This window comes from Mirounga leonina, unplaced genomic scaffold, assembly GCF_011800145.1.
Source record: "Mirounga leonina isolate KUSES-001 unplaced genomic scaffold, KU_Mleo_1.0 Mir_115, whole genome shotgun sequence".
Taxonomy (NCBI): domain Eukaryota; kingdom Metazoa; phylum Chordata; class Mammalia; order Carnivora; family Phocidae; genus Mirounga; species Mirounga leonina.
The window spans coordinates 98,551,608-98,566,132 of NW_023270268.1; the positions used below are offsets into that span (position 1 = coordinate 98,551,608).

General features: G+C 40.7%; 1 protein-coding gene across 11 annotated transcripts in view; it reads right to left on the bottom strand.

The window, feature by feature from the left end:
* The window catches only part of PHLDB2 (pleckstrin homology like domain family B member 2), a 105,231-nt gene that overhangs the window by 77,209 nt on the left and 13,497 nt on the right, over positions 1 to 14,525 (bottom strand). For all 11 annotated transcript variants that reach the window (XM_035000189.1, XM_035000194.1, XM_035000193.1 and 8 more), the window contains one exon: positions 8,820 to 10,168. In XM_035000189.1, the coding sequence (XP_034856080.1) occupies positions 8,820 to 10,154 (1,335 nt within the window). In that variant the 5' untranslated portion in view covers positions 10,155 to 10,168. Of the gene's footprint in view, positions 1 to 8,819; positions 10,169 to 14,525 lie in introns of those variants that run through there.

The following is a 14,525-nucleotide window of genomic DNA, read 5'->3' on the forward strand; positions in this document are numbered from 1 at the left end:
ATGACCCAAAGTGATCTAACCATAGACAGCAGTCTTCTTCATATTACTCACTACTTACAGATTTACTCTTATTTTATTAGAAATGAAAGAGTCTGCGTACAGAATGGACAGTTTATTTAGGCAGTAGATAGCATCGCCATTCTAAGCTTGTGCTGTCTAAAATAGCATAATTAATTTCACCATTTCGAAAGGTTTTCTTTTTTTTAAAAAGATTTTGAGACGAGGGAGAGCAAGAGAGAGCATGAGCACGAGTGCGGGGGAGGGGCAGAGGGAGAAGCAGGCTCCCCGATGTGGGGCTCGATCCCAGGACCCCCGGATCACGACCTGAGCCAAAGGCAGAAGCTTAACTGACCGAGCCACCCAGGCGCCCCTCAGAAAGTTTTCTGAACATAAGAAAACTGAAAATTGCATATATGGCTCCCATTTACGGCTCCCATTTTATTTCTGAGCTAGACCCCATTGACCACGCAAGTAAAGGCATCAAAGTGAAAGAAGGCACAGAATGGCAGAGAACTGACAGACTGTTTGAAGCATTAGAGCTACGAAAAGCAAGGCTTCACAAAAATGAGTCAGTTTAAAGCTTATGCTGACTCTTTAGATTAAATAAATTAATGTAATAATAGACATTCTGAGTCCGAATATAGCAAGTGAGTCATAATTTCTAAATATCCCTTTAAAAAGTCTGAGCCACCAAGTTAATTTGGTCAGGAACCAACCTCTCACCCATTTGCAGTTTATTTTATTTTTTTTTAAGATTTTATTTATTTGACAGAGAGAGCAGGAACACAAGCAGGGGGAGTGGGAGAGGGAGAAGCAGACTTCCCACGGAGCAGGGAGCCTGATGTGGGGCTCGATCCCAGGACCCTGGGATCATGACCTGAGCCGAAGGCAGACGCTTAATGACTGAGCCAGCCAGGCGCCCCGCGTTTGCAGTTTAACTGGCTCACTTCCCACTAGTGCAACCATTTTTTAAAAATTAAAACTCTAGCCAGGATGGAGCAGGAGGAAGGGCCACACCAGGAAGAGATGCCTTCCAAGTCCGTGAGACTGGAGAACAAAATAGTTTTCAACACTTAAGCTTGCCTTCACATTTCAAACACATTCTTCTTAGGAAAAAAAAAAAAAGATTAATACTATGGCTGGGTTGCATTAGGCGTTCTCTTAACATTGTCCATTCTGCCTCCAACCAAGAAATGCTGTCAAATTCACAATGCAAAAAAAAAGTCTGAGTGTCCAAATTGTCTTTGGGATCAGGAATCACAAGGAAGTGCAGGCAGCAAGAATCAGGGAGAGAAAGCAATGGACACCTGCGGTTAGAGTGACCGTCACCTGACAAGGCTCACACTTCTTAGGTTCCCAAATGGTTTTTCCTAATTGCAAAGTTGAATAGCACCAACCTGTCTACTCTCTCGTTTCTAAAATGGTATCTGTACCTTACCATCTTAAGATTAGTGAACATATACATTTATTTTATAAAATGTTGTAATTCCTTAAATATGCTCCATTATGCTGATATATACTTCTAGAAATATAGGTCTCTGGGCTGCTCAACAGTACACAAGCAAAACTCTGGGTCCTGCAGCCTTGGCTCCCATATGACGCTGGAGAGCACCAGTTCTTACAGAGAATGCTATGAAATTTTCAAAATAAAGGAAAGCATCTAATTTTCATCTTTTCATTTTTAACTGCATATTGGAAGGGAATTGCTCCATTGCTGGAAGCAAAAAGATGCATTTATGCTGAGATATTTGCATTCTTTTTCATAGAGCTTCATGGTTACCTGGAACCAAGTGCATAAACTTAAGTTTGGGATGTCTGAAAATGAGAAGCAGAACCTTCGGCCATAGACTAAGGAAAGCCAGAATGAATATCATGAATGGGTATCAAAAACATTCATTAACTCTTTTCGAAAACAGGTATACGGTGCTTCCCATACTCTCATCATCGGCTAGGAGGTGGATATACAGCAGTGAACAAGACTGACATGGTCCCAGCCTCGTGCAATCTAAAATTCTTCAGCTGTAAAGAGCTTTCAGAGAAGCTACTGGAACAAAATGTCTTCCAAACAGTACAGAATTGCTGACCCAGACATTTCATCTATTCCAATAATAATACCATGGGAATATTAACATCTTCCTTGAAAGAAAGCCAACCTTATCTTCAGGATGGTAGAGCATGTAGCAAGTTAGAAACCTTATTCTGTGGTGCTTCATGAGACTGGCATCACGTTACAACACGTTTGAGAAATGAGTTCCAAGTGTGGCCCTGCACAGTTCTATACGGCGACAATGCTGTTTATCAAGGCACCACAGAAGATTGCCGTCTGCCAGAAAGAAGATATTGGATTGCTACAGTGCAATTTGTGGGGACCCACTGGTTCTCCACAAGAGCACACAGATGCTTTGGGCATTGTAACCAAATGAATACTCTTCACAGCAGTCGGGTTTGCTACAGAGTATTTTAATTTTCCCCCTGTCTTTTTAAAATGTCTCCTCCCCGGACCTTAAGATGCACTAGATGCCATCCCTACCTCTATATTACTGGGAGGGAGGCAAATGAGAGGAATAACAGAATATCCTGTCTACTGTACAATTATTTCTCTAGCCTCCAAAAAACCTAGTTTGTCAAAGAATCAGCATCCCAGCCTTTTAGAGATATCTTATCCATTCATGTCCTCTACTTGGAAAACAGCTCAGAAGTGAGGAGTTTAAACAAGCACAGACCAGCCCAGAAGGAGGTCACGAGGTCTACGGAGTGAAGTACACACATTTCAGGCACACAGAGCCCTCTCAAGACCTCACTTGGACCTAGTAACTCTTAGTTTGGAATATTTTTAAACAAGGCTTGATATCTGGTTTCTAAAATGGTAAAAATGAAAGAAAAGGCTAGCATAACGACAAAGGCAGGAATTGGCAGAGAGAGCAAGAAAGAAGGAATAAAAATTATTAAAAAAAACAAACATTTCAAATAGCACAGCAGTTGGAGGCCATTTAATGTAGACTCAAAGTGGATTATTATACCTCATAAACAGGTCCTTGGAGGTTCATAATTAGGGTTCAATCTTTAAGACTCAATATAATTACCTTGAGTTTTCAAATAAAGATCGAACAAGTAAAAAAAAAAAAAAAATCCAGATGAAATCCTGGTATAATCACAGTTTAGCTAAAAAGTACTACAGAAATTCTGCTTAGTGAACCAGCCTTACTCTGCTTGGTTTCCTCATTAATGAGTTAAATAAATCTTTGGCATCTATTCATTTTATTTTTGTGTAAGAGTTCTGTTTCTTTTTCGAAAATGATGATTTGACATTTTGGAGGTGCCTGTGAAATGTCCAAGTACACTCGTCTTGGGGAGTCAATCAAATTGCATTTTTCACAAAACAGATCTCATGGGCTGGAAACCCAGGGGCAGCTTCTCTTGGCTCCTGGAGTAAATTCCAAATAGTAAGAGAACTTTACCTTCACTGACTTGCTCTTTTTTGCAGTTTCTGCTTTCCTGGCTGTGCTTTGTTTCTGTTTCTGATTCTTGGCCAAGTTTGACCAGGGTTTTGGTTTGCACACAAACCAATAGTTATCTCCACTGGTGGCAGCAATGAGTGGGGATCTGGTTTTATGGTCTGGCCACTTGTGATCTGCAGGTAGAACTGAAATTTAACCTTGCTCCTGTGAGTGATGACTGAACATTTGTGTTTGCTGTTGTTTTAATTTGTTGGTTATTTTGCTATCTGTGAGTTCAACTCAGGACAATATTTTGTGCCCAGTGGAAAAGTGAGCAGTCTCGAGATATGGAACAGGGAAATTTTATGTTCCAGTGTTTACTTTTGACCTCTAGCTAAAGCTATAGAACCAAGCTTTAAGTTCTTTATCTGAGTCTGTGTACCTGAGGGGGGCAAAAAATCACTGTGTATATGTGAAGTATTTTCCTACTTCTTGGGGATAATAATAAATTGCTTTAGAGACTAATAAGCATTTAGATAAATCTAACATTTCCAAAATTCTAAGAAAATAAAATGGAAGTCTAATAATTAAAATATATTCACATTTTAAGAAAAAGAACCTTCTCATCAAAAAATGCTGATTTCAGAAGCAGTTTTTTTCTTAGAAAACAAGTTTACATGATCAAAGCAATCTCTTGTACAAGTCAGACTGATTTGACAACCTGGTTTAAAAATCAGCTATATGTTTTTTCCTTGTTTTATTTGTGTACAGTATAATACATGTGTAATTTCCTACTTTTTTTGAGAGAGTTATTCATTTACGAGAAAGAGAAAGAGAGAGCATGAGTGGGGGAGGGACAGAGGGAGAGGGAGACAATCCCAAGCAGACTCCATGCTGAACACAGAGCCCAGTGCATGGCTGGATCCCAGGACTGAGATCATGACCTGAGCTGAAACCAAGAGTCAGATGCTCAACCAACTGAGGCACCCAGGTGCTCCTGTAATTTCATACTTAAATAAGTTTGGATTTATTTTTATCACAAAGGAATTAGTTTATCTGAATTTTTTAAATGTCTTATAATATTAGTTCACTGAAAGATAAGCTAAGATCACTTCCATATAATGTTTAAGGTTAAGAAAAATACAAAAGTTGTGCTCAAAACAAAACTGAATTGTAACTGTGACACACCTTTTTATATCAATAGTAATTATGTTCTGTGATGTGTCAGTTTAAGCATAATTTCCAATATCTTTAAGTTACATACTTTTTGCCTTAAAGTATCCGGTCATTCCAGAATTGACAGAAGACCATGAAGAACAAAAGTTCATGAAAATTTTAAAATTGTAGGTTTGCACAAAGGGAGCTTTATTTGACTTGGTTTATAATACTTGCAGTAGCAAGTCTATAAAAATGTAATAAAATGTTCAAATTATGGCAACGTTTGCACAACTTTGATGGGTTTATTCATAAAGTAATTTTAAAAAATGTAATGCATGGGGGCACCTGGGTGGCTCAGTCAGTTAAGTGTCTGCCTTCAGCTCAGGTCATGATCCTGGAGTCCCAAGATCGAGTCCCACATCGGGCTCCCTGCTCAGTGGAGAGTCTGCTTCTCCCCCTGCCTCTGCTCCTTCCCCTGCTCATTCTCTCTCTCTGCCTTTCTGTCTCTCTCTCTCTCTCAAATAAATAAATAAAATCTTTTAAAAAAATGTAATGCATGACAAATACCCTATTAACATAAAACTAAAATGCAGTTACCTATATTGAAATGATAGATTGATCTTGGAGAAATCAGCCTATGCTTATAAAAAGTAATAAAGGTTATTTTTCTACATAATCTGCCCAGAGAGCAGAGAGATTCAGTATCTCACAAGAGTACTTTTTTTGTGCTTTGTGCTAACTGGAATATATCCCTGAATATTTATTTATTTATTTATTTTTAAAGATTTTATTTATTTATTTGACAGAGAGAGACACAGCAAGAGAGGGAACACAAGCAGGGGGAGTGGGAGAGGGAGAAGCAGGCTTCCCACTGAGCAGGGAGCCCAATGTGGGGCTCAATCCCAGGACCCTGGGATCATGACCTGAGCAGAAGGCAGACGCCTAACGACTGAGCCACCCAGGTGCCCCTTCCTGAATATTTAAAATGACATAAAAGTTCTTCATTTCCTAATGATTTAAGATATCTTGTAGATTATAAAATAATCTATTGTTGCTTTATTCAGTAGGCAAACTGCAAATATTCATTGTTCTCATGCATCCACAATCCTATATTAGTCACGTAATGAAATCTTCTCTAATTAATATTTGATTTTGCCTTCCCAAAATCGGACCCTAAATTCAGAAAAAAAAAAAAGTTTTCCAAGATATCTTTTATATCTGAACTATCCTTAAGTTTTCCCATTTGACACCTGGGCAAGCACAAGATTTGTTCCTTAACTTTACAAAAAGAAGAATGTCAGAAATAATTAGGTTTGCTATGCCCTTATTTATGAATAGCTCAACACCATCAAAAATTGCATAGGAAGATTTATCAAATCAAATGAGAAGCTCAGCCTTCCCTAGGCTAATTTTGTATGGGTAAAATATTATAATATAAATAAAGTCCAGAGATGGTGTACTTTACACAAAGGTCCTGAGTATGTGAAATGTCCTCACTCTCTGTGAAACGTTCTTACCCTCTGGGGAAACACTGATTAAATAAGACCAATGTCCCACGCCCTGACAGAGGATTTTAACTCTCCTTCTTGCTGATTACTGTTCATGAACTTAACCACAAATTAATCACAGCCACTTACTCTTATCCTCACCAAGAGGTCTCTGCTTTCCTCTCAGGTTTGCCTAGACATTCTGCTGTAAGTTATAGACCACAATATGCCTTTAACAAAGAAAGAGTCTCAGGGCCTGGTGGAAACAACTTTACCAGATACTCTTTCTTCAATCTTGTGAGTAGAGGCTTCTGAGGTGCCACCGCATAGGCAAGCATGAGACAGTATGAGGTGGCTAAATCAGATTCTGAGGACTTCTTTTAGTCCACAAATAGATGACTTCGTGAAATCAAATTAATGACCCAAGATGCAAAGGAATAAGAATTATACAGAACTCATCGAACTGATACTGGAAATCTAATTTCCGTATGTATTGTGGAAAATCATTGGCATTATGTATAATGTTCCACTGTCTAAATGGGGAACACCTTTAGCATTCGTCTCCATCTATCTCTAACCCTCAATTTAGCTGACTCTGATTTTGCAAACTAAATGAAACATTCTTTCAAGGGTAGCTTGTTCTCCTTGGTCCCTCAGAATTCAGGAAGAAATATTTTTTCTAAGTCACTGTATTTTTTAAATGCAAAAACATTACTTGCATAGGGCTCAGTAAGAATCTATCTTCCCTTTTACTGGGAGGTCACTAGGCAAATAGACTAAGCAACAGAGGCCAAACCCAGAGCGTCATACTTAAACATAAGCCTCATTTCATCGAATATCATAAAGCCCATCATGAAGCAAAAAAGGGTTCTAACTTCATATTTGGAGCCAATACCCACAAAGTTCTCCCAAGAAGTTGAACCAAGACCTGCTTGTGACTTACAAGGCGCTGACTTTACAGGCAGTAAGGAAGGTCACTTCCTGGATTGTCGGGAACTTTAGCAGATTTGGGGAAACTGGAGGAATGAGAAATTCACCACACTTAAAAGTGTAAAGATGAAACCTGGAGGTGATTTTCGAGGTTGGTTTCCTGCCCTTGGAACAGAAGAGGAAATAACAGCATCTCAGGAAGATCACTGACGAGTGAAGGAAGCCATTGAAATGCTCTCCTAGATTCCTTAATAAATTATCCAATAGAGGTTAACTTTCTGGCTTCACTAATAATAGTTGCTCCAGGATGAACGATACAGCACAGGGGATATAGTCAGTAGTTGTAAGGTGACAGATGGGAGCCACGCTCGCAGGGAGCATAGCCTAAGGCATAGATATGCAGAATCACTATGTTGTATGCCTGAAACTAACGTACCTCATGTAACACTGTGTCAATTATACTATAATAAAAAAAAGTAAGAGTTGTGCAGCACACTATGGAGCCAGATTTGCTATCCCACATACAAGAAAGCTTTTTCATATGCTAATTAAAACTTCTCCTGAACTTATGTCAATGGATCAAGCCCAAATACAATACCTTTTTGTGACCATGAAAAATCTCTGGAGATTATTTACGATAACAAAGGAAATTGTCATACTGGAGCACCATCTAACAGACCCACCCAAGGAATATAGAATTCTCTAAGGGTATGCACATTCATTTTCATTCACTATTACTGATTAGGATATCTGTAAGGATAGATATTTACTTATCAAAAATTACTAGTGATGCAAATGATGCTGTTTCTAAAACTCCAATCAAATTTTGTCCTGGATAGATGCAAACGGTTTCTGTCCATTTGAATCCAAAGGTTGTAATTTTATTATCCTGTGGGGCATTACTCAGCTTGGTATGTGATTCAGAAATCTTATTCCAGTATACTTTCTTTTAGCAATGAAAATACTTTTGATACTCTTATACTTTTGTAGATCAGCTTTATCATCTTGCTGCATCCCTCATCAAGGAACAACTCACCATTAATGAATTAAAATAATCTCTGACCCTGTTCTTCCTAAAAAACACATGGACAAAAAAGTCTATGCTTAAAAGAAAAAAAGAATAAGAATGCAGTAGTTTGTCCTCATTCCTTAATGGGACTCTCAAGAGATGTTTCCTCCTTTCTTACTATTTTCAGTATTTCCCACAATAAGCATAAATCCATTTTCAATAGAAAAAGACAACTCAAAAAACTTTTCTGAATGTGTAGTTGGGTGTCACTATGTACTAGGAGACATCACTGAAAGGCGTATGGGGGTGGTGTATGTGTACCTTGCAGGAAAAAGGTTGAGCAACATTTAGCCGACCTTTCAACTTTCCAGACCACTTGCTCTACCAAAAAGTTTACTGCCTAATTCCCAATGAGTCATGATTTCACCGATTATTCCTATCAGACCACGCACATGCTCATTTGATGGCATCGGTAATATAAATCAGTGTTTACTCACAGTCTTAAAGAAAAGTTTGTAGGACTTATAAGAAATTCAGTAAAATTCACAACTACTTGGTTAGGTTTATCAAGAAGACGCTGCAGAGCAACTTAACATAACACTAGCTACAGGTAGGCCTTCAAGTACCCACACATGACCAATAATAGGGCACGAGAAAGGGAAGGACAGCAGAATTCTAGAAAGGCACAGCAGTGGCTGGTGCCCTTGGACATCCTACAGGCCCACACATATCCTTGGAGTGCGTCTCCAAGAAGCTGCTCAAGGGAAGAGTGAGGTCAAGTCAGATGAAGAAGATTACCAGTCGCTCCATCTCCTGCTCCCTGAGTCTCTCCTCCCTCTGCCGCCGGTGATAATCCATCAGGTCATCGCGGCCTGAAATGGAGCTGATGCTGCTTTTCCTTTCCCGAAGGATGGGCTGGGGAGTTCCTGAGGCCTGTCTGAGGCTGTCCAAATCTGCATCATCAAACTCGACAGATCCACAAGAGAAGTTCCTCCTGGCGGCAAACACTCTGTCCGGCTCCCCGGGAGGAAACGAGTGACCTGGGCCAGGCCCAGAGTAGGAAGCCCTGTCAAGGTCATCGGAGGTACAGGAGGAGGTGGAGGCCAGAAGCATCTTGCGAGCCACTCGCGGACTGGCAGGGACACTGAGGGTGGAACTGACGTAAGGATGGCCCTCAGACGCTGAGGGTTTATAGGGTAAAGCCCCTGAGCTCAAAGAAGAAAAATTCAGGTAATTGTCATTGTCTATGATGCTATGAGGTAGATCCTTTTCCCCCAGTTTTGTTCGTTTGGAACTGCCCAGAGAGTTTCTGGGAGGCAAACTGAGGGGTGTCAGCTGGTTGTCGGTGGCCCTGTGTAACCTGGGGAGAGAGCGGCTGTAGGCTCCCATGTGACTCAGGCTGCTGCCCGAATACTTCCTAGTTCTTAAACCCATGTTTTCAGATGCCGGCTCCTTGTGTTGGCTCAACTTGGGCTGAAGGGTCAGGTTGTCCTGGATGCTCATTTTCCTGGCTTGCTTTGGGCTTGAAGGCATGCTTGCTGCCCCCGATCTGCTGATGGGAGAGGGGCCCGTGTCACTCAGGGGACTTCCGTTCCACATGGCCAGGAGCGAGCCGGACACCTTCCGGCCTTCCAGCCCCCCGAGAAAGTAGACATTGTCGTGGGATTTATTCCTTGAGCTATATTTGGAGTAGGGAGGCTTCTCTGCGAGCCTCAAGGACCTTTCACTGTCCCGGCCAGTATAATGGTCGAAGTCCCCTCTCCCAAGTGGGTACCCACTGAGGGAGGGGGAAGTGCTGAGTAGAGGGGTGGGCGGTTTCATAGAAATATTTTTGTCAGTCCCATCACAGGAGAACTGCTTGCTTCCCTGGATTTTGGCCAGGGAGGGGCTGCTCCTGACACTGGTTCCCAGAGGGGAAGGGCTTCTCTTAGGAGCCACAGGTTGTGAGAGGGTTAAATAAGAGCCAGAATAGTCTCCATTGGCTTTAAATCTCAGGCTGGAAGAATATTTCTTCGGGCTCAGGCTCTCCATCATGTTTGGGGAATCGTCCTCAAGGGAATTTGCCACCAAGCTTGCCTCTAAGCTACCATTTTGTAAATCGAGCTGCTTCTGCGTGTGGCAATGCTCCGCCATGATCTTGTTGGAATCTGTAAAGGAAAAAAGAGAAAATCTTACTTAGCAAAGAAGATTGAAAAAGAGCAAGGACTTGTCAGCCTACATCTGAACAAATAGCCTTGCAGTCCGACCTGATGTAATTAACAAGCACAAACTCTGTTTTAGTAATAAATCTGGTAAAACTACTGCAAAATGAAGAACCATAAAGAACACTGATCTGGGGGGCACCTGGGTGGCTCAGTCGGTTGAGCGTCTGCCTTCGGCTCAGGTCATGATCCCAGGATCCTGGAATCGAGCCCCGCATCAGGCTCCCCGCTCAACGAGGAGTCTGCTTCACTCTCTCCCTCCGCTGCTCCCCCTGCTTGTGCTTTCTCTCTCTCTCTCAAATAAATAAATAAAATCTTAAAAAAAAAAAAAGAACACTGATCTGGGATGCTTTTTGTACAAAAGAAAAATAACTCAAGAGGCCATGGATGATATTTGAGAAGAACAAATCTCTAACAAAGTACAGGTGAGGTTCGTCCATAAAAGAGACAATTTCCCTTTAGTGTTCCAGTCCTTGGTGGATCACCTGCTTCCTGAGTACCACGCAAACACCCAATGTGGTGATGCAATGCACCCTCCTTTGGATGTCTCTGCTAGAATCATTAACTGCTCAGAAGTCAAGTCCTGCAGAGATAAAATTCACATTCTGGCACACACTGAGAGTTTCACATTAGACACTGATCAGTAACATGAGGGTCAGAAGATGACTCTTTAAAGGGGGCTATGAGAGTTACCTTCTCAAGAAAGATTTCATAAAGCTCATGCACCCATCAGAAAAGGCAGGTAATCGAGGAAACAGAGAAAAGAGGGTTCCCCAAACTACTGCCATCTCAGGGTCAGGAGGCAGTATTTAAAACCTGAAACTGGAGTATCCTTCAAGTTCCAGGCACCCTAAATGAATCATGCTCATCCTTGATCTCACACTCTTGCTTGAATTCCATTAACTTAAGAAAATAAGTTTTAGGTTATGAAAATGTACTTTAAATACAAATTATCTCTGCAAATGAGAAGGCTTATATTTGTAACTGAAAAAAATATGTATTTTGCAGATTATCACCAAAACAAAGACACAGTTTAAACATTCACATTGAACTCATGCAATGCTGAGATGGTCCAACACCTCAGGCTCCTCAGACACTAGGTATTACATCCCTGGTCTCTATATCAACAGAGTCATTCATGGTGAGTAACCAATTTTATGACGGGCTTGCTTCCGTAACTAGGCCACAGGTTTAAGGAAGAGGGGTAGATGTAGTATTTCATCTCATCTCCAGCCTCTTCTGACTCCCATGGACCCACTGGTGAGACACTCAATGAACACTAGTTTTCAATTTCTGTCACAGCCTTCCCCCACTGAGTCCTAGCCAGAGATCGGGGACTTCGCCTTGCATGCTCAGCTTTGCAGATTTCCTGAGCAGATTCAGACAGTAGAGTAGGGAACTGCTTCTTATCCAGGCTGGGGCCAAGAAACAGTCTGGGTGTTTAAATCCTAGTGATGGGCTAAGTACCCATCATCTTGTAAAGTTCAGCTTCCCCCAGTAAGCTCTGCTTTGGGTTCCCTATCCTCCAACCCAAATCCCTGCCCTGGTGGATAAAAAGCATGATTATCTTTTGGAGTAGACCTCAAGAAAAAAAAAAATGAGATTCTCCTTTAGAACTGCCTCCCAGCTGGAATCTGGTCCTGCAATCTGGCTTTTGTCAGGTCTTTCAATCTTCAGGGACCATGCCATCTCTGCCCCTAAGCCAAATGTCCCTTTCAGCAACTGTTTATGACCACCAGCTATGATCTTTAAAGCAACGCAAGCCTGGTTTGAGACATACGTCCCTCTGCCCCCTTGGAGGACTGAAACCAAGATGACCTCCAGTCATGATCCCCTCTCTTCTCAACTAATTTCATCTCTGCTTGGTCTGCCATGCTCAAATTCCAGCAAACCTTGGCCAATTCCCTCAAGTTAAATATTTTCAAATTGAAGAAACAAGGAAATAAGTGGGCCCTGAGGACATTACAGTGTTATTTATTATGAGGGGCAAATACCCTAAATGCCTAACAATAGGGAAAAAGTTAAATAAGCTATAATACTTCATATGGGTGAATATTACACACTCATTTAAAATAATTATTTTGAAGTATAATTTCTAGCCTAAAAAGTGCATTCATATAATGTTCAGTAAATTTTAAAAGTCATATATAAATGAGTACAGTTTTCTTATATGTACACCCACCCAAACACACTGATTACACACAGACACTCAGGTCAAAATCCTGGGAGTCATCATTGATATCCCCAATCAATGTCTCCTCTCTCAATCCTATCCCTCATCTATCACTTCCTTCCTCATTTTATCCATCAATAAATCTTATCAACATTGTCCCTAAAACATAGTCTCAATCTGATCATTTCTTGCCATTTCCACCACTACCCCCCTATTATGAACCAATATCTTCTCTTGCTTTGTCTATATGCCTATTCTACACCAAGAACAAGAACAATGGAATGGAAGAAATCATGCCAAAAAGTCAGTAGTGGTTTTATCTGGGTGGAGGTATTACCAGTGATTTTTAATTCACCTCTCATACTAGTTTGTATTTTCCATATTTTATGCACTCTATCTGAGTTGCTTTGACAGTTAAGGGGGGGAAGACAGTGTAAAATACTAGAGTATAATCTGTGGCAATACTTCTCTTTTTAAAAATTTGCATTTATTGGGCGCCTGGGTAGCTCAGATGGTTGGGCGTCTGTCTTCGGCTCGGGTCATGGTCCCAGGGTCCTGGGATCGAGTCCTGCATCGGGCTCCCTGCTCCTTGGGAGCCTGCCTCTCCCTCTGCCCCTCTCTCTCTCTGTATCTCATGAATAAATAAATAAAATCTTTTATAAAAATAAAAATTTGCATTTATTTTATTTCAGCTTTACTGAGGTATGATTGACAGATAAGATTGCAAGATATTTAAAATGGACATTGTGGTAATTTGATGTAATTTGATGTACATATATGTTGTGAATGGATTCTCACCATCTGGTTAGTTAACACATCCATCACCTCAAACACGTGTGTGTGTGTGAAAGAAAGAGAGAGAGAGAAAGAGAGAACATTCAAGTTGTAAATGAGTTGGTAAAAGGGTACAGACTTTCAGCTACAAGACGGATGTCTGAGGATCTAATATAAAACATGGTGACTACACTGTAGTTGAAAACACTATTGTATAATTGAAATTTGCTAAGAAAGTAGAACTTAAGTGTTCTCAGAAATACTTCATGTTTAAGTTGATTACGTTCTCATGTTTCCTAAGCTTTGGTCCAACTGTGTTGAGCCAGATAATAACTCTTCTAAAAAAGGTTCTTGGTCAGACTAACTTAATATGTAAATATCTGACGACTTTTTTTCCCAACTCTTCTTAATGACTCAGGCAAAATGTTAATTGTGCAAATATACCCATTCCGTACTCTAATCATCTGAAAAACTACAAAATCAAACACAACGCCTCCCCTAATATGAGTAAAGTGAACAAAGTGGTTACAAAAAAATTCCCAGAAGTCTGCTGAACACAGCTTGTACAATAATATTAGCATCCTCATCTTCTAAAAAATGTAGTTAACAGGATACATACTTGAAGTGGTTCTAATTATTGTATGGAAAAATTTTAAATCCAACAGAAAGTTCTAGGTACTTTATTCATTAAATGGTTCATAGGTGCCCACTGTGCATCAGATATTGATTTAGATATTAGTGGGGCTCGCTAACGTTCCTGACCTCCTCCTCTCAGAAACACAGAGGTGTTGCTCTTGTACATCCCTATGACATTGGGTATGGCTACATCTCTTGCTTTGATCAAGGAACAATGAGAGAAAGTGACATGTCAGTTCCAAGCCGAAACATGAAGAACTGGGGCATGATTCACTCTTTCCAGCCCCCGCCAAGATGACTAGCATGCATCCAAGTTTATGCAGACTTTCTTAGCCTATACCCCTCAGTGAGGACACCATGAAACAGGACCCTTGCCAACCCAAGATTGTCTTAAGCCACTGAGATTTGGGAGTTGTTTGCTACTATGAAGGTGTTAATCTTCCTTAAGTTCTTACCATAAACTAGGCTTTCAGCTGGGCGCTGGGAAGTATGTGGTCATATTCCACTTCCTGCCTTTACACAGCTTACAATCCAAAGGGAAAGACATTCATATGAACAAATGATTGCCATACAGTGTGACACGTGCCTTAATAGAGAACTGACTGACACATAGGTAAAGGGGCAAGGAGGGGACTAACCCAGTGAGAGAGTGGGAGTCTGTGGAAATCATAGTGGAAAGAAATGACAATAAAGTTAAGTCCCATTGAAGGAAAGGGAATC